Source organism: Poromitra crassiceps (assembly GCF_964638095.1).
Source record: "Poromitra crassiceps genome assembly, chromosome: 4".
In the NCBI taxonomy this organism is placed as follows: domain Eukaryota; kingdom Metazoa; phylum Chordata; class Actinopteri; order Beryciformes; family Melamphaidae; genus Poromitra; species Poromitra crassiceps.
Genome location: NC_139626.1, coordinates 62,896,986 through 62,918,122, shown reverse-complemented (window position 1 = coordinate 62,918,122; position 21,137 = coordinate 62,896,986). Strand labels below are relative to the sequence as shown.

Here is a 21,137-nt window from a genome sequence, read left to right as displayed (position 1 = left end):
GACTTATTTGACGATATAAAAAAAGAGTGATTGACAGCAGCGACAGCCACTCACCGGGTCTACTCGGGTCCTTTTGGACCCGCCATTTCACTGTCTGAGACCTGAGAACCACAGCAAATGGACGTGGCCCCGGACCCTCTTTCACTTTCTAAATGGACCTGATACCCGGGTCGGGTCCTCGGGTATTCGGGCATACCCGAAGACCTCTAGTGCATGCAATCATCTTCCCCATTGTGCAACTCTTCACAGATGGTGAGGAAGAAGCCGTCGTCTACCCCGTCTTCCACGACCTCTGACCTCAGCGACGACCCCGACACAGAGGAGGCTTTGAAGGGGTTCGACTTCTTGGCCAGCCCCGACGAGCTGGACGGATCGCCCGAGTCCAGGAGTGGAGAGGACAGCGGGGACTGGGGTGAGTCCAGAAGCGGGGGGGACAGCGGGGACTGGGGTGAGTCCAGGAGCGGGGAGGACAGCCTGGACTGGGGTGAGTCTAGGAGTGGAGAGGACAGCGGGGACTGGGGTGAGTCTAGGAGTGGAGAGGACAGCGGGGACTGGGGTGAGTCTAGGAGTGGAGAGGACAGCGGGGACTGGGGTGAGTCTAGGAGTGGAGAGGACAGCGGGGACTGGGGTGAGTCCAGGAGGGGGGAGGACAGCAGGGACTGGGGTGAGTCCAGGAGGGGGGAGGACAGCGGGGACTGGGGTGAGTCCAGGAGGGGGGAGGACAGCAGGGACTGGGGTGAGTCCAGGAGGGCGGAGGACAGCGGGGACTGGGGTGAGTCCAGGAGGGGAGAGGACAGCGGGGACTGGGGTGAGTCTAGGAGTGGAGAGGACAGCGGGGACTGGGGTGAGTCTAGGAGTGGAGAGGACAGCGGGGACTGGGGTGAGTCCAGGAGGGGGGAGGACAGCGGGGACTGGGGTGAGACGAAGCACCCACAGGGGGCGGGGCTCTTCACAATTAGCCTGGTTAATTATGTTTAGCTCTATGTATCAGTTTGGACTCCAGTCCGTCCACAGTCATTTCAGGGGGTGGGAGTATACTTGCCTTGACAGATGACTCCTTCAGCCAATCAACATCACCAAATCCAGTCCTTCCGCCAATCAGCGTCAGATCCAGTCTAATCCAAATCCACTCAGAAGAACGGCGAAAATGTCTGTCCCCCGACAAACTCTGCTGGTGCATAGTCTTGTTGCTTCGGGAGCCGTCGTACTGTTTTGCCAGCAGCGTCCCTGATTGGCCAGTTACGCTTTCAACTACGAGGCAGGTCCCTGATTGGCCCGTGGACTTGGTAATTTCTGAAAATGGCTGGGGGCGGGGCTGGAGGCGGGGCTGCAGGTCAGACTGATCCACAGAACCAAACAGGATGTGAGGTCACGTGATCAGGATGGTTTAGCAGGCTACTTCACAACCTGGATCAGTGGGTTTTAATCATGTGACATCAGTGTCCAGACACCACACACACCGGCTGCTTTGGCTAATTGGTTCCTCCTGGGCAGGGGTGCCCACACTTTTTCAGCTTGGGAGCTACTTTTAAAATGACCAAGTCAAAGTGATCTACCAAACATATTTATTTATATATATATACACCGAGTGAAAAACAGTGGAAAAACAGTGGAAACAGTGGAAAACAGTGGAAACAGTGGAAAAAGCATACAAAACAGTGCCGGAACCACCACCAGATCTGGGGCGGGTCTTAAGCCCCAGACACACCAAGCCGACAGCCGTCTGTCTCTAGTATTTGCGGTGTGTCGCGCACCTTTGGCTCAAGTCGGCTTTGTCTGCGGCTTTTCTGGCCTTGAATCGGCATTGGATCATTGGCTGGTCAGGGGTAGAGAAATCACCCTGATTGGCTGGTCAGGGGTAGAGAAATCACCCTGATTGGCTGGGCAGGGGTAGAGAAATCACCCTGATTGGCTGGTCAGGGGTAGAGAAATCACTCTGATTGGCTGGGCAGGGGGTAGAGAAATCACTCTGATTGGCTGGGCAGGGGGTAGAGAAATCACTCTGATTGGCTGGTCAGGGGTAGAGAAATAACTGATTGGCTGGGCAGGGGTAGAGAAATCACCCTGATTGGCTGGGCAGGGGGTAGAGAAATCACTCTGATTGGCTGGTCAGGGGTAGAGAAATCACTGATTGGCTGGGCAGGGGTAGAGAAATCACCCTGATTGGCTGGTCAGGGGTAGAGAAATCACCCTGATTGGCTGGTCAGGGGTAGAGAAATCACTCTGATTGGCTGGTCAGGGGTAGAGAAATCACCCTGATTGGCTGGTCAGGGGTAGAGAAATCACTCTGGCTGGTCAGGGGGTAGATAAATCACTCTGATTGGCTGGGCAGGGGTAGAGAAATCACTCTGGCTGGTCAGGGGGTAGAGAAATCACTCTGATTGGCTGGGCAGGGGTAGAGAAATCACTCTGATTGGCTTCGCAGGGGTAGAGAAATCACTCTGATTGGCTAGCAGGGGGTAGAGAAATCACCCTGATTGGCTGGTCAGGGGTAGAGAAATCACTCTGATTGGCTGGTCAGGGGTAGAGAAATCACCCTGATTGGCTGGTCAGGGGTAGAGAAACACAAAACGCTCTGCTCATTTTCCAACTTCATCTCATCTGATCATTACAAAACAGCGATATTTTCACAGCGTGCCTCTCGCTGCATCATATCACCCATTTAGTTTGGTTTCTCCTTATTGTTCCACTTCCACCTCTTCCTTTCTTCCACAAGCAAAAGACGAGACGAGGGCCGACAACAACGCTTATTTGTACAAAATAAAAATGAAAACACAGAAATAAGACTGTGAAGGCGAGATAAAACAAACCCGAAAGAAATAAAAACGAATGGGTTTGTGAATGGAGGCCATCGCTGCACCGGCTCAGTCACCGCCTGCCTCCTCCGTTTGCCCATGTATGACAACTCTCTATATAAAAGGTTCCCAGCTGGTGACCTGGCTGCCCCCCCCCCCCCCCCCCGCTGTTCACAGAAAATCCCTTTTTCTCTTGTTGCCTAGCAACGCATTCTGTTTATAACGACCAATGACAAAAGGCTTCCCCACGCAATTTGTGATTCAACAGCCGTTTTTTTTTTCCTTCTCTCAGCAGATAAAAGCAGTCGTCGAGGCGTCATAGCTAGATTGTGATCATTTGGTGTAAATCTCTGTAGCCTTCCCTCTTTTCTAAAGCCATAGTCTTAAGCTGAGGATCTGTTGTGGAATGACAGAAATCAGCTGGTTGTGCTCATCCGCCTCAGTCTCCCTTCATAAGCTGTAATAATGGTGGCTAACATAATGAAGGACAGTTTGAAATAGTCTGCGGCTGCTCCGTTATCAAACCGATTCGTCATCCTCCGTGTGCCGATGAGACTCTGAAGTCTTTTCCTTCTTGATCCCACTCCACCTCCTCAACCCGACGCATCACTAGCCCCGGGCTACCAGGAGGAGGCTCCACCTCCTCAACCCGACGCATCACTAGCCCCGGGCTACCAGGAGGAGGCTCCACCTCCTCAACCCGACGCATCACTAGCCCCGGGCTACCAGGAGGAGGCTCCACCTCCTCAACCCGACGCATCACTAGCCCCGGGCTACCAGAAGGAGGCTCCACCTCCTCAACCCGACGCATCACTAGCCCCGGGCTACCAGGAGGAGGCTCCACCTCCTCAACCCGACGCATCACTAGCCCCGGGCTACCAGGAGGAGGCTCCACCTCCTCAACCCGACGCATCACTAGCCCCGGGCTACCAGGAGGAGGCTCCACCTCCTCAACCCGACGCATCACTAGCCCCGGGCTACCAGGAGGAGGCGCCAAACCCATTCGTTCTCGTAAAATACGCTGTAATCGACTCCCCCTCAGTGGATTAGCATGTTTTCCATCATACATACATACATACGTTTTCAGCGTATTTGATCTTCTGAACATTGAAGGCGTTCGCTGCCGTCTGAACCATCATGCATCGTGTTGCTCTGCTACTGCCACAGAGATGACCCGACGCAGTCACCATCGTTTATCATGGAATGTCGTTTGCTTCACTTGTGACTTCTCTATGCAAACCCCCCTGGGCTTGACTGCATTAACATTTCATTTTGCAGGACTGAGGAGAACCCATCAAATTTCACTCCAGCTGCAAATCGACGTCTGAAGTTTCATTTGTGTTCCAACCCCTTTGTGTGTTGAATTTGTGTTGTGTACATTCGTGTGTCCATGTTCACCCATGCAGAGACACAACAGGCCGAGACGTGAATTCTCTCCCTTTCATATCTGCCTGTCCTCCCAAGAGAGTTTCAGTACTGTTGGAAGTTCTGTCCATTGTCCTCATTGTGTCCTTGTCCTCCTCTCGTTCTTAAAGGAGGAGCTGAATGTATTGTCAATGCTTGGAGCGGGGGGGGGGGGCGGGGGGGGGGAGGGTATTTCCAGACCTTAGCAGAGACCTTTAATATTAGAGACACCTCACTCCTGGCTCCGCCAATTTGAAACGGAACTCTTCCGGTCTCTTAAAATGGGCGTGGTTCTCGGCTTGTTGTGACTGGCTCTCTGTCAATGGTATGAAACTTCATTGGCTGACCAGTCTCCTAAGGGGGCGTGGCAGTGGTGAAACCTCCGTGGCACAGATACAGGAAATGACTGGAAGTTGGGGTGTCTCTATATTAAAGCTCTCTGACCTTAGTACATTTTGTACTAAAGGTCTGTTGATAAAAGAGAGTCACATTCGCCGTGTTCGGAAGGTTCACTCATTCACTCACTCACTCACTAGTCCCCATGTGGTGTTTATCATATAGTGAACCATCAAATGAGTTTCGGACACTGCCTGACTCTTCGCATTGCATTGTGGTATATGGGACAAAATGTAGCGTATGTTCGCTCTTCACTAGAAATTGCAGTGCATCGTGGGTATTTTATAGACTACTGTACATGTACATGTAGGGCTGTCCTCTAAAAGTCCACTAGTCGAATGATCAGTCGAGAGACCTGTGAGTCGACGGAGATTCCTCAAGTCGAGCAGTCGTTTTCCCCCCTCCATCTAAATTCCAATCTTAATTTCATTTGGTAATTTATTCTTGTTTAGATTGATTTAGCCACTTAGTTTTTGAGAAATAGGCTAAAGAAGCCCTAGGCATTAGAGATGTCATGTTCAGAGCAGCGGCGATGCCTTATTTTACACTGTCATTTGTTTACTCATGTAGGCTCCATGTTGTTTTAATGTTGAAAAGGTGAAATCAAAAATGAGGCTATAAGTTTAATTTAAAAAAGAAATGTGTCCTGCCTGTGTCATTATTCAGACAAATCCATGATCCACACGTGGGCAATTCAAAACTTGCATTATCACGATACAGTCTCTTATTCATTTTTAAATGCTCAAAAATATGTCCCCATCACTCTGTTGCATTGACTGTTAATGTGGTCTAAATAATCACTCAAGATATTATATATATATATTTTTTATAGAATAGTTGAATATTCGTATTTTGGACGGTCGAATCCGAGTCGACTGGCAGAATTCTGAGTGGAGGACAGCCCTAACTACATGTACATAGTGACTCAAATTAACAGTTGAGAATTCGGACACTACTATAAAAAAGAATGACAAACACAATTTTAGAGTGCTAGATTGAAAGTTAGATTCTTAGAAAGCCTTCCTCATTTGAAGTGAGGGGTGTAGTGTTTGGTTATCTGGGTGCGTTTGGTCCCGTCTGGCTGAGTATACTGTCAAAGTAAACTTGGTGGATGTATGTAACGTTGGTGCATCCAGACACTTACAACACCTTCCTCTTCCTCCTCCTCCTCCTCCCCCTCCCCCTGGCCTGTAGAGAAGGACGAGCAGTCCTCCCTGGGCGAGCTGGCCTGGGACGTGGACCAGGGACTGATAGCCCAGCTCAAGGAGCAATACAGGAAGGAACGCAAGGGCAAGAAGGGGGTGAAGAGTAAGTCCTGTACAAGGCCTATGGTGCATACACTCTCTCTAACGCTCTCTCTCTCTCTCTCTCTCCAACGCTCTCCAATGCTCGCTCTCTTAAATTCTCTCCAACGCTCGCTCTCTCTCTCTAACTCTCTTCATTCTGACTCTTCTTTTGTCTGTCCTCAGTTTCATGGCTTTCTTTCTTTTCCTTTAACTTTCTGTCTTCACCTAGCTTGAATTATCTCACTCATCTGTCTAGCTATCGACTAGGGATGAGGATCCACACCCGATATCGATCGATCATTTCCCATAATCCAAAAATCAATAAGGTCTGAGCTTATCAAGACTCGCGGGTCCCATAACATGACGTTACGTCTCGAGAGATGAGAGCAGTGTTAGGGTTAACTCATGACGAAAGTAACATATTACATATTACTTTTAGCAGTAACTCAGTAATATAACTTATTACCAATAGGATTTCACTAATATTATACCAGTTGCTTTGTCAATTACCGCAACACAAGTTACGCAAATATTTAAATAAAAATACAATAATTTCCAAATCAAATTGTGTGTTTTTATGCAAATACCCACTAGAGATGACAATAACAAAGGAAAAGGATAACATTTAGAATTTTGGACGGTTTACACTGACTGTTTAAAATTCTTTTTCAGGATGGTTCCGGGGCGGCGATGTCATTCTGCTACTGCAGTTATTTTGGTGAAAGCAATGCAAAAGTAGTGTAATAATAAGTAACTGGTTACTCTACACAGACTAATATTGTAAAGTAGCTTATTACTTTCAAATGAAAGTAACTAATAATATGTAGTATATTACATTTTGAAAGTAACTTGCCCAACATTGACGAGAGAGTCATGCCATTTACCTCAAATCACTGGTGCACAAACGTACATTTTTGAATTAAAATAAATTGCCTGCCAACCGCCGTTAACTAAACAAAGAATGTTCAGAAATCAAACAATCACAGACACACAGTTCAGCACTAAAAGCAATACCAGTTATGTTAAGAATGTATTGTGATCTCGTCTTTTTGCCTAATAATCATATAAATATATCATAAATATCATATAAATCATACAATAAAAGTATCGATATCGCTAAATACTTGGATATTAAGCTATTTTGAAAATGTATCAATATCAATAAAAATTAAGATTTTCCTGTGTCTAAGGAATGCACCGTCTTTTTTTTACAAAATTGTATACATCGGCCAATGCCGAGTAATAGTTTACTCCAATACGTTGATCCATTTCTGACCAATGCAGACTTAGACCATTAATTGGGCTCATGGAACAGAAATCGTTGCAGTATAATCCATTTGTATCATTAAAGCCCCATTCAGCAGCTTTTCCAAGTTTTGCTATTGGAGAAACGGCGCCCTCTGGGTGCAATAACATCAGTATCGATATCGCCATTCAAAGTCAACAAAACACAGCGGCAGAAAGCTCTATGTACATGTTGTGACATCAGGTACTCACCACGTGATGAAATAATAATGCATAGTTACGTGAAACGGCATTTTCGTAGCAAATCCACACCGAGTTACTTCCTTGTTTTCATGAACAAAACGCTCCCGCTGTACAGCGCATGCGCGCATCTTACCACCGGGACACAGGCACTAAACTGCTTAGTAAAGGTCACTCTACCATCCTCAATGACTAAAAAGCTGTTATATTAAGGTGAAAAAGTTACTGATTGGGGCTTTAATATAATAATATAATAATATAATCCATTAGAGAGTTATATCATCCTACTGTACTGCATGTAGAAAATAAAGTAATTGGCTTTACTTTGAGTAGATTATAGAGTTATATCATCCTACTGTACTGCATGTAGAAAATAAAGTAATTTGCTTTACTTTGAGTAGATTATAGAGTTATATCATCCTACTGTCCTGCATGTAGAAAATAAAGTAATTTGCTTTACTTTGAGTAGATTATAGAGTTATATCATCCTACTGTACTGCATGTAGAAAAGAAAGTAATTTGCTTTACTTTGAGTAGATTATAGAGTTATATCATCCTGCTGTACTGCGTGTAGAAAATAAAATAATTTGCTTTACTTTGAGTAGATTATAGAGTTATATCATCCTACTGTCCTGCGTGTAGAAAATAAAGTAATTTGCTTTACTTTGAGTAGATTATGGATGTTCGCTGTCGGACAATTATCTGACATTGATCCACTATTTTAGCCTTGAATCAGGCTAATATCTCAGTACATCCCTAATATAATATCCTCCTTCCCTCTTTCTTTCTCCATGTCTTTGTGTTGTGTTGGGTAATAATGCTCCAGTACATTTCATCTGTCGCTGCCATTTCAGCTCTTGACAAGTGTTTACGCTCTACCCACAACACCCCCTACTGGCCACCGCGCTTCAATAGCATTTCGATAGCGGTGTGACTCGATGATGTGTATAACGTTGATCTAAACATATCTAGAAATGTTGATATGCAACATATTTTAGTTCACAAATGTTGACATTCAAGTATCCATGCTTTGCTTTGCAGAAAAGCAACATTTTATTCAGGCGTCCGAGCAGGCTGGACAGTTTGGACTCTTGACACTTTGCTAATATCTGCTGCTCTTCTTCTCTCTCCTGACCTCATTCTCCTGCTCTGGTTTCTCCTCTTTCTCCTCCCCGCATATTTGTTTCTCCTCCTCCTCCTCCTCATGGCCACCGTAACCCCTCCTGGTCTCTGTCCACCGCAGGGCCGAACCGGTCTAAGCTGCAGGACATGCTGGCTAATCTGCGGGACGCCGAGGAGCCGTCCCTGCCCTCCATGCCGTCCCTGCCCTCCATGCCGTCCCTGCCCTCCATGCCGTCCCTGCAGCCTCCCGTCACGCCCCCCTCCCGGCCCAGCGTGCCCCGGCTCAACGAGCACGAAGTGGGACATCCAGAAGAAGGTAGAGAACGCATCCAAGTGATGATTTATATATATATATATATATATTTTGTGTAGTTATTGAGTTGAAGTGCCTTTGTTGGTTGTTGTGGGAGCGGAGAACGTCACTCATTTGCTTTCCCTGTCCATGTTTTCCTCTGACCTCCCTGTGGAGGGGAGAAACAGAATCCTGTCCACGTTTTCCTCTGGCCTCCCTGTGGAGGGGAGAAACAGTATTTTCCTACAGAGATCACTCATTATACAGGGAATCTGTTGCTCCTTAACACATTGAGTGCCACAGCGCTTCAGTAAAATTGTCTGGAGCCTGTGCCAGATTCACTTCCATTCAGTTGAAAACAGCTATAGAATTTTTTCTATTAGGGCTATATTGACAGGACTGGACTTTAATGAAACATTGAACACTCCTGCTTCTTCCAAAGAAGAAATTTTGTTTCTAGACAGTTCCATTATGAAATGACAGCCTCTGAAAAAAGTGCACTTTCAAGGGTTTTCTGCCGGGTTTTTTTACTTTTCAAGATATAGTTACTTTTATGAATACTTTTTGCACTCTAATTTAGAGCACATTCACTGACTCTGGCTGGTGTTTTCTGATGTGGTGGCGTGGTGTAGTTCTGTGCAGCCTGCTCCCCCCACCCCCCTCTCCCCCCCCCCCCCCCCCCCCCCCCCCTCCACCTCTGAGCTGCAGGCTCCTCCCCACACGCACAGAGTCTGTTTTCTCACAGACTCCGTTTTTGCCCCGGACGGATCCTAGCGCAACAAGGAAATGCCAAACGCGACTGAACGAAAAGTTTTGGCCGTTCGGCTTCGGGTGCTGGCTTTCTGGCAGGGAATCGTGTGGAGAAACTATATGCAGATAGATAGAAGCAGAAGAGCTCAGTTGTGGGCGCGGATGCAGCCGAGCCAACTGTCCGCTGCAGACAGAGCAATCTATACGGCTCTGGCTGAAGCATGCATCGGTTTCCCCTTTGATCACGTCTTTCCCTGCTTTCTCCTGCACAAAGTAAAGGATCTGAGGTGGGTGGCGCAGCTCCCGTGTCGATGTTTAAGGTGGCGCCGTGTGATCCCTTGAAGGGATTCATGCTCACTGGCTAGGTACGACCTTAAACAGCAGAATTATGGAATAATATGAATTATGATTTTAGGACGTGCACAGACGTCCTTGGCACTCCACGTTACTTTTTTTTAGGACGTGCACAGACGTCCTTGGCACTCAATGTGTTAAAGGGACAGCTCACCCCAAAATCCAAAACATATTTGTCCATCTAGATCGTTTTGGGTTAGGTGCCTGGGTTTTGGAGATATTGGCCCTAGAGGTGTCTGCCTTCTCTCGATTACAATGGAACTGGATGGCACTCGGCTTGTGCCATCCATGCGCCAAATAAATTTGAAAAACGACAACAATGTCTTTTTCCAGAAATAATGTCCCGGTTACTCAAGATAATCCACAGACCTTGCTGTGAGCTGTTTTCATGTGGGAACTATTTTCTTTCAACTGAACTACACCCGCTAGCTAGCTCGCTGCTAGCTAGCTAGTTCCTACATGAAACTGCAGCTAGCAGCAGCAGCTAGCTACCAGCTAGTGGGTTTAGTTGGGTCGAAAGAAAATAGTTCAGACGTGAACATGTGTCAGGTGTGTCTTTCTGAAGCATGCAGATGGCTTGTATAATATAACCAGCGTGAACGCGTGTGTCCCAGCAGAGAGCGTGACGTTCGTGCCGTCATCTGGGAAGTCGTTCCTCCTGGGCCGGGTGGACGAGGCCGTGTCCAGTGAGCTGGGACTGGGAGAACTGGCCGGCCTGACGGTGGCCAACGAGGCCGACGGCCTGGCATACGATGTGAGTACCACCCAAAACTCCAAACGGGCCTGCTGGGGTTTCTGTAGGGGGACAGATGGAGAAGGAGGGTGTAAAAGAAAGGAATGGACATTTATTACATTGCATTTACCTCGGAAGTCGAAGTCACACCAGAGTTGCCCGCATTCCAGTGTAACAAGTCGGAAAACCAGCCAGGGTTAGCCATTGTTCGCAATGATAGTTGATAATGCATTATGTGGTATTTTGCACATACGAACACTGTAGCAACATGTCCACAGACAGAAGTTAGAGAGTACTGTGTGTACTACTGATTTAATGAGACACAAATAAGACAGAAGTGGTAATAAACAGTATTTACTGTACTACAGCTTTCACTACTGTTGATGCGGGAGCTGCCATCTTAGATTTTGAGGTCAGGGTTGGTGATGTTCCTCCCGACTTTCCGAGTAGGAAATCCGAGTTCAGGGGGAATGTTTCCATCTGTGGACTCGGAAACAATTCCTTGTGCAAATGTAATGCGGCTTAATATACAATGTGTCTACATTCACCCGTTCATCCACACATGGCGGCAGGCTAACACACAGGGTGCTGGCACAACCATCGGGGCAGTTTTCGGGTTCAGTATCTTGCCCGAGGACACTTCAACATGCAGACTGGAGGAGGCGAGAATCGAACCACCGACCTCTTTTATCCAAAGGGATTAGTGGACGACCCTCCTCTACCTCCTGAGCCACAGCCGGCCCCAGGAGGAAAGAATCAGAATCAGAATCAGAATCAGAAAGACTTTAATGATCCCCGGGGGGAAATTGGGACAAGTTACAGTAGCTCGCTCACAGAACACACATAGCATAAAATAAAAATGAACCGTAGTAAATGCAATATTAAGCAAATAAGCAGAAAAACACAAAATAGCATAGAATAACTAGTAAATGCGATAGAAGCAAAAAGCAAAAATAAGTAGAATGTCTAAGTAGCAAAATACAAATATGTAGAGTAAGTATAGTATACATTCCATGTCAATTATCCTTATTGCACATGACATATTGCACATATTGCACATGATTTATATTAAGTCGGCTTGCCCTATACGTTACACGTGGCTCAGCCAGGCACAGTTAACCTATCGGCTGGCTCAGTCTCAGGGAGACTGAGCGTCTCCGAGGTGCTCTTTTAAGAGAGGCATTAAATAGACCCCAGAAGAGGGGGGGGTGACACAGTTTTGTCACCCCTGTCGCACAGTTTTGGGTGACAGTTTGATTCCCACAAGTGGCTACGCAGCAATTCATGTTTGGCGAGTTGCACCGATCCCTTTTGCATTTTCATATGCCTTTTGATAGCAGTATCAACGTATGTTGTTCCCTCAGATCAGCAACAACAAAGACGCTCTGAGGAAGACGTGGAACCACAAGTTCACGCTGCGCAGCCACTTTGACTGTGTGCGCGCGCTGGCCTTCCACCCCGTGGAGCCGGTCGTCGTCACCGCCTCCGAAGACCACACCCTCAAACTGTGGAACCTGCAGAAGACCGCGCCCGCCAAGAAGTGAGCGTCTCTGCCCGGACTTACACGGACACACTAGGGATGGGCATCGAATTTCGAATTTTCGAATAATCGTTGTTATTATCAGGGTCGACTTTTATTATTGAAAGTCGAAATTCGTTTATTTATTTTTTTTTATTTTTTTTTGTGAGTGAAATGTTACATTGTCTCCCCTGATTCTAAGTATAGTCGAATCGCTTGGTTTGAGGAAGTAATTTTTTTGTTATAAGCAACCTCTCCCTCTTCATGGGATTTCATCCGTCATTCATTTTTCCATAAACCTTGCTTAAAATGCTTATAAAAATTGTTTTCCTTGCTCAAACCAAGCGAGTCGACTATACTTAGAATCAGGGGAGACAATGCAACATTTCACTAAAAAAAAAAAAAAAAAAGTTTTTTTTTTACATTTTTAATTTTATTTTCGAATTTCGATTAAAAGTCGACTTTGGCCAGCGAATTTCGAATAGTGTTTTTGCTAGAAATGCCCATCCCTAGGACACACCACATATTTCTTTATTTTTACTATTTTGCCGCAGTTTACCAGAGTAGTGACGACGTCAAAACTATGAAATAACAAATAATGCGGCGACCAAAAAACTGTTGAAGAGCGTGGTGCAGGTTGGAGACCACATTGCATTAATATGTGGAAGGGTTAATCACACATAGCTGCACCTAGACTCGTTTGTGATGTCAGCCCCAACAGAACGTCGTTCTTCTCTTGTGATGTGTCACACGAGGAGAATGCCCATTTAGAATGCCACCTTTTTCTCCATATTTCTGCCCTGGGGGACTGTAAAAAAATAAGTTTTTTGGGGGGTATTTTCGTACTAATTATGGGCCCAAAATGTAAATTCAGGATAAAGATTTAAGCTGCACCACGCGCTTTAGACAAATCAAAACTCTTCTATTTTAGATTCTTGAAAACAGCCACCCTTTGCTTTGACAGACAAAGGCTTTGCAAAGACATGCATAAATAGGATCAACTTCACCGTTTATATTTGTCCAAGAAACAGATTTCAAGCATTTAAGCAGAAGCCTTTACATCAAAATTGCTTTAAACACAGAACTTTTAATGGAGAGTACAGCGTTCACAACTACTGCATTTAAACACAGAACTTTTGATGGAGAGTACGGCGTTCACAACTACTGCATTTTAGCAGGGATTGACTACTCCCAAAAAGTAGTCAACCAGTCACGGCACCGGTCAAAAGTTCCAACACATCTTCCCATTCACTTAATGAGAAAGTGTATCCAAACTACAGCCTAGTACTGTATTTATTTATTATTTTATTTACCCAATACAAATGATCAATAGAGCACCACAGGAATGAGTCTGGAAGTATACTTCTGGGTTCGTCAGGGGAAAAGTGAATGGGGTTTTAGAATGGGGATTTCACTTAGATGCGTAAAATAAGGTCTGTGTTTTTTTTTTTGAGAACAATATACAAACAAGACAAACCGTTTCAGACACAGGAAAAGGAAGGAAAAAAAACAAAAAACAAACATACATCAACATTGCAACATGGCGCTATCAGCCGCATAATGTGCTTATATAAAAAAAGGTGCATGGGGTCCTGCGCAAAGGGTCCATGAGGTACCAGCTGGGCGAGCCATCCGTCACCCCTAACCTCAGTTACTGGTCATCCTTAACCTCGTTGAAGGTAGGGATGCAGCGGTTTCCGGTTTGAAGGTATACCCCGGTTTGAAAAAGTCACGGTATCAAAACCACTAAGATTTGCCGTCATACCTTCTCCATGGTATCAGCTGTTTCCCCAAAACAACGTGCCGGTTGCTTGCAGAGTGCAGCTTACGCGGCCCCTCCCCCTTGCTGCATGCCTACCTAGACGCACAGTAGTGAGGAGCTGCCCTTGACTGTGTTTACAACCGTGTGTGTGATAAAGCAGGAGAACGCAAGGACCCCCCTGAACTTTCCCCCCATCTAAAAAGACGACGTCGGCTGTATGGGAATATTTCGGCTATTGTAAAATCACAGATGGCCATAGCCTCAACGCGAGACTCATCAGAATGACTGATGAGTCTCGCGTTGAGCCTAGGATGGACAGGGCTTAGATCTGCGTGAGCACGACCCGTCGTTATTTGTCAAATTCAAGCTACATTAAAACGTTGTCTTGCTTCAACATACAGTACATCGCATTGGACATAAACTATTTCCACCCGCAGGTTTGAGGAGTAGCTAACAAACGTCAGATAAATGCTCTCTCTATGCTAACGTTACCTACTGAGGCAGCTAACATGGCTAATTAGCTAGCTAACACCAGCTATCTTTCTCCACTAAAGTTAACGTTAGTTGACTGAGCGAACGGCGCTGTACAGCAGGTCGTTATCAAAACGTATTGCACTGAAGAGAAGTAACATTAGAGAATGACGAAAGACTCCTCCAACCTGTCAGTGGAAAAGTATGCACAAACTTTGTGTGTGTGAGTGAGAGAGAGAGACAGAAACAGGGACAGAGGCTGTGTGTGTGTGTGTGAGGAAACAATAATTGTGTCCAGTGTTCACCCATTACAAAAGAGAAGCGTGTATTTGATATTATTATGATGTTTTAGTTTCACATCAAATTAATTAGATTAAATCGTTTACATTTATAAGTAAGAACAGTACTATATTAACATAGTATAATAACAAACTATTAACACATAGCTACTTGCCAGTTAACTGTAATTACAGTTGGAGGTTACATTAACACTTTTTCTCAGTCCACAATTCAGCAAACTGTTAAAAATAAAATAAATTTTGTTCATTGGCATTTTTTACACATAAAGGTCCGCGATACCGCGATACCGTGAAACCGTGGTATTTTTGTCCAAGGTTATCATACCGTCAAAAACTCATACCGTTGCATCCCTAGTTGAAGGAGGCCAAAAACGGGTCCCAGATAGTTGAGAACCTCCCAAGCGTGTTGGTTCTCAGGGACCTGAGTTTCTCCATCTGTACAACAGAGATCATGTCCATCAGCCACACCTGAAAAGAAGGTCTGTGGTTAACAAATGTTTATGGGAGTGCAAATTTGGGTTCAGCAGGATAACCATCACAAACGTGAATAACTTTTATGCCTTCTGGAACGTAAATGCGTTTTCTTTTTTAAAACGCTTTTTTTAGAAAATGCTTCAAAAGGCATAAAAGTGATTCACGTTTGTGAAGATTATCCTGCTGAACCCAAATTCGTGTTCCCATCAACTTTTGTTAACCACAGACCTGATTTTATTCATTTAAGTGAAATCCCCATTCTAAAACCCCATAGACTTTTTTTTCCTGACAAACAAAAATGGTGGCGATTTCTGGTTAAGCCTACAAAAATAGCTCATCCCTGCGCTATTCTATTCTCATCAAAAATATCTCAAAACAGCCAGTAAAGGGTGAACTAATGTAGGCGGGACCAACCTGGGGCTATGTGAAATAGCAGAGTCCTGAGGCCTGTACTACAAAGCAAGATTTAGGTTGATCCTGATAAGTTTGGGTTTAAACCTGGTTTAGCCGTACTACAAAGCAAGTTAACTTCTTACCGACATATATTTCCATAGCAACTTATGCTTCACACTTAACCTGGTCCGCAGCAGGTTAAGTTGCAAGGATAAGATTAGACCTTAAATACACCGCCCACGAACCAATCGAATCAGCAGTTTGGAAAAATGGCCAACCCCTTTCTGGACGAGTTTCCCATCGAGGAAGGAGCACGAATTGTAATGTTGAATTAATCAAGGACTAAAGCCTTGCACTTGTTGCAGGCTACATTTTAATTAAGCCCTACTTACCACTTTGGAATATTTTTTTATATATTCATTTTTGTGCTCTCAAGTAGCCTATGTTGTTTGACCCCGCTGATCGATTGCAGCTGAATGGTGAGTGGAGAAATATCACTAAACCGGCATAAAAAGTTTACATAAATGTCTCCAAAGCGCACGGAGCCGTGTGCACAACGGAGCTGAGACTGACGTTGGGTTGGAATTGAAATGGTCATAGCCTACATGCTGGAATAGCCTACTACATCTAAGCAATTTAATATGGGATCACCTGCACACAGGCGATCCCATATTAACACATTGAGTGCCAAGGACGTCTGTGGACGTCCTAAAAAAAAGTAACGAGAAGTGCCAAGGACGTCTGTGGACGTCCTAAAATCATAATTCATATTATTCCATAATTCTGCTGTTTAAGGTCGTACCCAGCCAGTGAGCATGAATCCCTTCAAGGGATCACACGGCGCCACCTTAAAAATCTACACGGGAGCTGCGCCACCCTAAAACCTTGGCGCTAGATCCTTTACTTTGTGCAGGAGAAAGCCGTGATCAAAGAGACACCGATGCATGCTGCAGCCAGAGCCATATAGATGGCTCTGTCTGCAGCTGACAGTTGGCTGCGATCCGCGCCCACAACTGAGCTCCTCTGCCTCTGTCTATCTGTCTGCATATAGTTTCTCCACACGATTCCCTGCCAGAAAGGCAGCACCCGACGCCGAACAGCCAAAGCTTTTCCTTCAGTCCCGTTTGGCATTTCCTTGTCGCGCTGGGATCCGCCCGGGGCAAAAACGGAGGCTGCGAAAATAGACTGTGTGCGTGTGGGGAGGAGTTTGCAGCTCAGGGGGGGGAGGGGGGAAGAGGGGGGTGGGGCACGCAGGCTGCACAGAACTACACCATGTCACTACATCAGAAAATATTATCTAGAGTCAGTGAATGTGCTTGAAATTAGAGTGCAAAAAGTATTCATAAAAGTGACTTTATCTTGAAAAGTAAAAAAAGACAGCAGAAAACCCTTGAAAGTGCTCTTCTTTCAGAGGCTGTCATTTCATAATGGAACTGTCTAGAAACAAAATTTCTTCTTTGAAAGAAGCAGGAGTGTCCAATGTTTCATTAGAGTCCAGCCCTGTCCATATAGCCCTAATAGAAAAAATTCTATAGCTGTTTTCAACTGAATGGAAGTGAATCTGGCACAGGCTCCAGACAATTTTACTGAAGCGCTGTGGCACTCAATGTGTTAAGATGATTCATATCTAGGCTACTCCTGCATTTTGCAGCTGCAACTGTGTTTCTTTTGGCCTGTATGATGTGATTGAACTTCATATTTCCATTATATGAAATATGGAGATATGCGACTCTGCTGACAATAGCCTATATATGTGACCACAAAATAGGCTAGTTTTTATCAATGAAAACTATGCCCGCATCGTCTCAATTCAGAACAATTAGGATATCATTATTTTATATATGAATTATTCGATCAGTGCAACCACACACATAATGAGTGATAGAGATCATTATTCATTGAGCATGCGTTTCTAAATCTATGGTCTAAATAGGCTTACAGATTGTGGAAATTTATAGACTGAGATTACACATTTACACTCGCAAAAAGCTGCTGTAGGAGACAGAAATCGCTGATCAAAGTAAATCAAATGACGGATGTGAATACAAGCGGCAGCAGTAGCAGTCCTCCAGCAGACTATATCCAACGCGGATTTTCATTCTGACATAGGTTACATTAAATATCCGCTAAAACTCTGATCACACTGCGCTCCTCATTGAATGAGGAAATGGGTGTGCCTGCCGTGTCAACTCAGCTGTTCATAATGTGATTGGCTAGCGCACCTCTTTCGCGTGGACTGCTACTGTGCACGCCTGACTGTGCACGAGCGAAAAACGTGCGCGTGCACAGGCAGATCCCAGATAAATCCAGCTTCAGTTATCGAGTAGAAAACCAGCATCGTAGTATCGTTAAACTAGATAGCTTTGATCCTGTTCAGTCAAACCAGATCAAAGTGACAGATCGCGGATCTGTTAAGATAGCTTCGTAGTATAGGGTACTGATTGGCTCGATTGTTTATTTGTAAACAGCCATTTGTAAACAGCCAGTATCCGGCCAGTATCCGGATACAGGTCGCATTTAAAAACCAGGTGTAAATGGGGTGTATGATGCACAGTGTCGACTAGTGGTTTTGATAGTCGACTAGTCTGTGAAACCCCTAACGATTAGTGTATTATATTAATTTGTATTTATTTTGTATATAATATGCTCCAGTGTTGTAAAAGGTCAATGGCGTCACATTTAAATATTTCATTAGCTATATCGTTTGTTTCCATATTTTATTTTGTTTGCTGTGTCCTGTTACAATTTCTTGCTGCAGCGACTCAGTTTGGCCACAGATCATTTGACTTAATTGATCTTAAGATATTCCTTACTGTAACTTAATTGGTCTTAAAATATTCCTTACTGTAACTTAATTGACCTTAAAATATTCCTTATTCTAACTTAAATGATCTTAAAATATCCCTTACTGTAAGCCTGCTGTTTTTCTGCTGCTGTGTTCCAGATGTGCTGCTCTGGACGTGGAGCCCATCTACACATTCAGGGCCCACTGGTGAGTTCTTCCGTCTCAGCTGCAGTCAAGGTCAGAGTATAAAATACTCAATTCTGATTGGCCAACGAAGCCATTCTGACCAGTGCGTAGTTTCACATCAGATCATGTTACTCTGCTGTTGAGAAGTCTAACCAATTTTCCTGATCTCCAATCAAGGTAACTGGCACCACCTTGTGGCTAATGCTGCACAGTACTGAGAAATCATCATATTGTGATTAGTGGGCAGTGGTGGCCTAAAGGTTAGAGAAGCGAGCTTGTGACCAGACCGGCAGATTAAATCTGGGTGGGGAAAATGAAAAAGCAGTGCTTGCCCCTCCCTCATTACCACCACTGAGGTGCCCTAGAGCAAGGCCCTTAACCCCTACCGCACCAGTGGAGCTGCTCAGTGGCCAGCAGATGTGGTTCTATTGGTCAGCTTCCAGGTGTGACTGTGAACAGGGCACTCCTGAAAAAGAGAGCAGTGCTCTCAGTGAGACTGCCCTGTTCATGTTGAGGCACCACTCTGATGAAATAATTGCAGCCTCTTATGATTTGGAAATTGAAGTAGCTCATATTGTGATTTATTTTTTATTTCTCTTATTTTGTCATTGTGCATGCACCCCTACTGTACTGGTGTCAAAAAGACAACAACGTTACTGCTCGTTGCTTCGTGAGCCACAGGCTCATGGGAGCAGCCATTACAGTTTTACAGAAGCCATTACAGAAGCCAGCGGCTTCCCTGATTGGCTGGTCAACTACGAGGCAGGTCCCTGATTGGCCCGTGCTTGTAATTTCTGGAAATGCCCGCCTCGGGCTGGAGGCCACACGGTAGGGCTGGGTCGGTTTGAAAATGTTAAAACCGGTTCGATATTGCCGTCTAAACCGGATCGAACCGGTATACCGATTTTTTTTATTAAAAAAAAAAAAAAAAAAAAAAAATGTAAGCAGGGCTCCCGAGTGTGGCCCATAACTGTCTGTAGTGCAACTTCAGTCCACCTGATAGCGATAATACACCTCTAACCTGGTATTGTCAACCAGCAATGATACTGAATAAAAAGAAGCAGGACACCTGTGTAACAAACACACCCTGTATTTATTTCTCATAACTATTCAGCTTAACTTTTCTTCAAACATCAACATAATAAACAAAATAAGACTTTTGCATGCTAGTGCAACTTGAGAAGAGGCTAATACGAACAATAGTGCAATCAGAATGGACTGGCAATTTTTTCTTTTTTTTTTTAGGTTTTTTAGGTTTTTTCGGTTCGCACGTGATCAAACCGGTTTGGGCTCGTACACCGAACCGAACCGGTAAAACCGGAAATCGACCCATGCCTACCACACGGTCCCACAGAACGAAAATAAATGTGGGTTCACGTGATTGGATGGTTTACTAGGCTATTGATGGACAACTTGAATTTAAATAATAATCCTGTGAAATTACATTACATTACATTACGTCATTTGGCAGACGCTTTTATCCAAAGCGACTTACAATAACACATTTTTGTCAGCAATAGAGCAATCAACTATGCAACACAGTCTATGACAACTACAACCTCTGAAGGAACAGTGGTACAAGTTTTAGTTTAGGTTAGTTTTTTTTTGTTTTTTTTTTATTATGACTAATGACTAGTGTGTGTGTGTGTGTGTGTCTCCACAGTGGGGCGGTCCTCTGTGTCACTATGAGTTCGAGTGGGGAGCAGTGCTTCAGTGGGGGCGTGGACTCTACCATCCAGAGCTGGAACACCCCCAGCCCCAACATCGACCCCTACGACTCATATGGTACACTCTGCTCTGTCCCGCCATGCTGCGTGTACTACAACTTTATACAGGGGGCTCATTAGGGCTGGGTATCCGCAGCACTGATTTCCTGATAGATTTAGAATTAAAAATATGAATATTAATGTTTACAGATGTTTATGAGATCTCGTGCTAAGAACCAAAGCACGGCAGTCTAACAGGGTTAAAATTTCAAGCATCCATGGGAAAAGGTATTATATTAAGAGATCAATATTGGAGTTTATGAATCGATATCGGTTCCTTCAAATAAATACTGATTTGATATCGATATATTGATTTTTGATTGAGTTTTTTACCCAGCCTTAGTGGTCATCACCCTCTCTCCCCTCATCTTCCCTAGTAGAGAGAGCTACTGTCAAACTAGTAGAGTGTGAGTAGAGTGCAGATCTCTGTTACGCCTACCATAAAACTAGCCCAGTGGTTCCCATCCTTGAGGCCGCAACCCCAAGTGAGGTCGCCTGAAATTATCATTATTATTTATTTATTTGTTTATTTTAACACACCACACACAATTTAAAACTACGGAAGAGCATTAGGGTCACATGTGAAAAATGTATTTGATTTCTGTGTTTAAGTCGGTATTCTGAGAATGAAGTCAGAATTCAGAGGGAAAAAAAGTAATAATTCTGAGATTAGCCGTGGTTAGCGTGATTAGTCGTTGTCGTCGCTCAAAAACTGACAAAGAAAAGTTTGGTCTCGGTTTGAACCGCAGCAGCTGCAGATTAATTCCAGAGCCGATGTGTTCCACTAAAGTTAATTGTGATAAGAGATTAATAAATCCATGTTTCTGTTATCTTCGCCGCCATGTTGTTGTCCGTAGCGGATCAC

General features: G+C 44.8%; 1 protein-coding gene across 1 annotated transcript in view; it reads left to right on the top strand.

The window, feature by feature from the left end:
- LOC310774662 (striatin-like) overlaps positions 1 to 21,137 on the top strand; it is an 88,882-nt gene that overhangs the window by 57,191 nt on the left and 10,554 nt on the right. Inside the window, exons 7-13 of the mRNA XM_083634769.1 lie at positions 250 to 412; positions 5,790 to 5,903; positions 8,610 to 8,804; positions 10,502 to 10,638; positions 11,982 to 12,157; positions 18,480 to 18,527; positions 20,170 to 20,291. Coding sequence (XP_083490895.1) covers positions 250 to 412; positions 5,790 to 5,903; positions 8,610 to 8,804; positions 10,502 to 10,638; positions 11,982 to 12,157; positions 18,480 to 18,527; positions 20,170 to 20,291 — 955 coding nt within the window. The remainder of the gene's footprint in view (positions 1 to 249; positions 413 to 5,789; positions 5,904 to 8,609; positions 8,805 to 10,501; positions 10,639 to 11,981; positions 12,158 to 18,479; positions 18,528 to 20,169; positions 20,292 to 21,137) is intronic.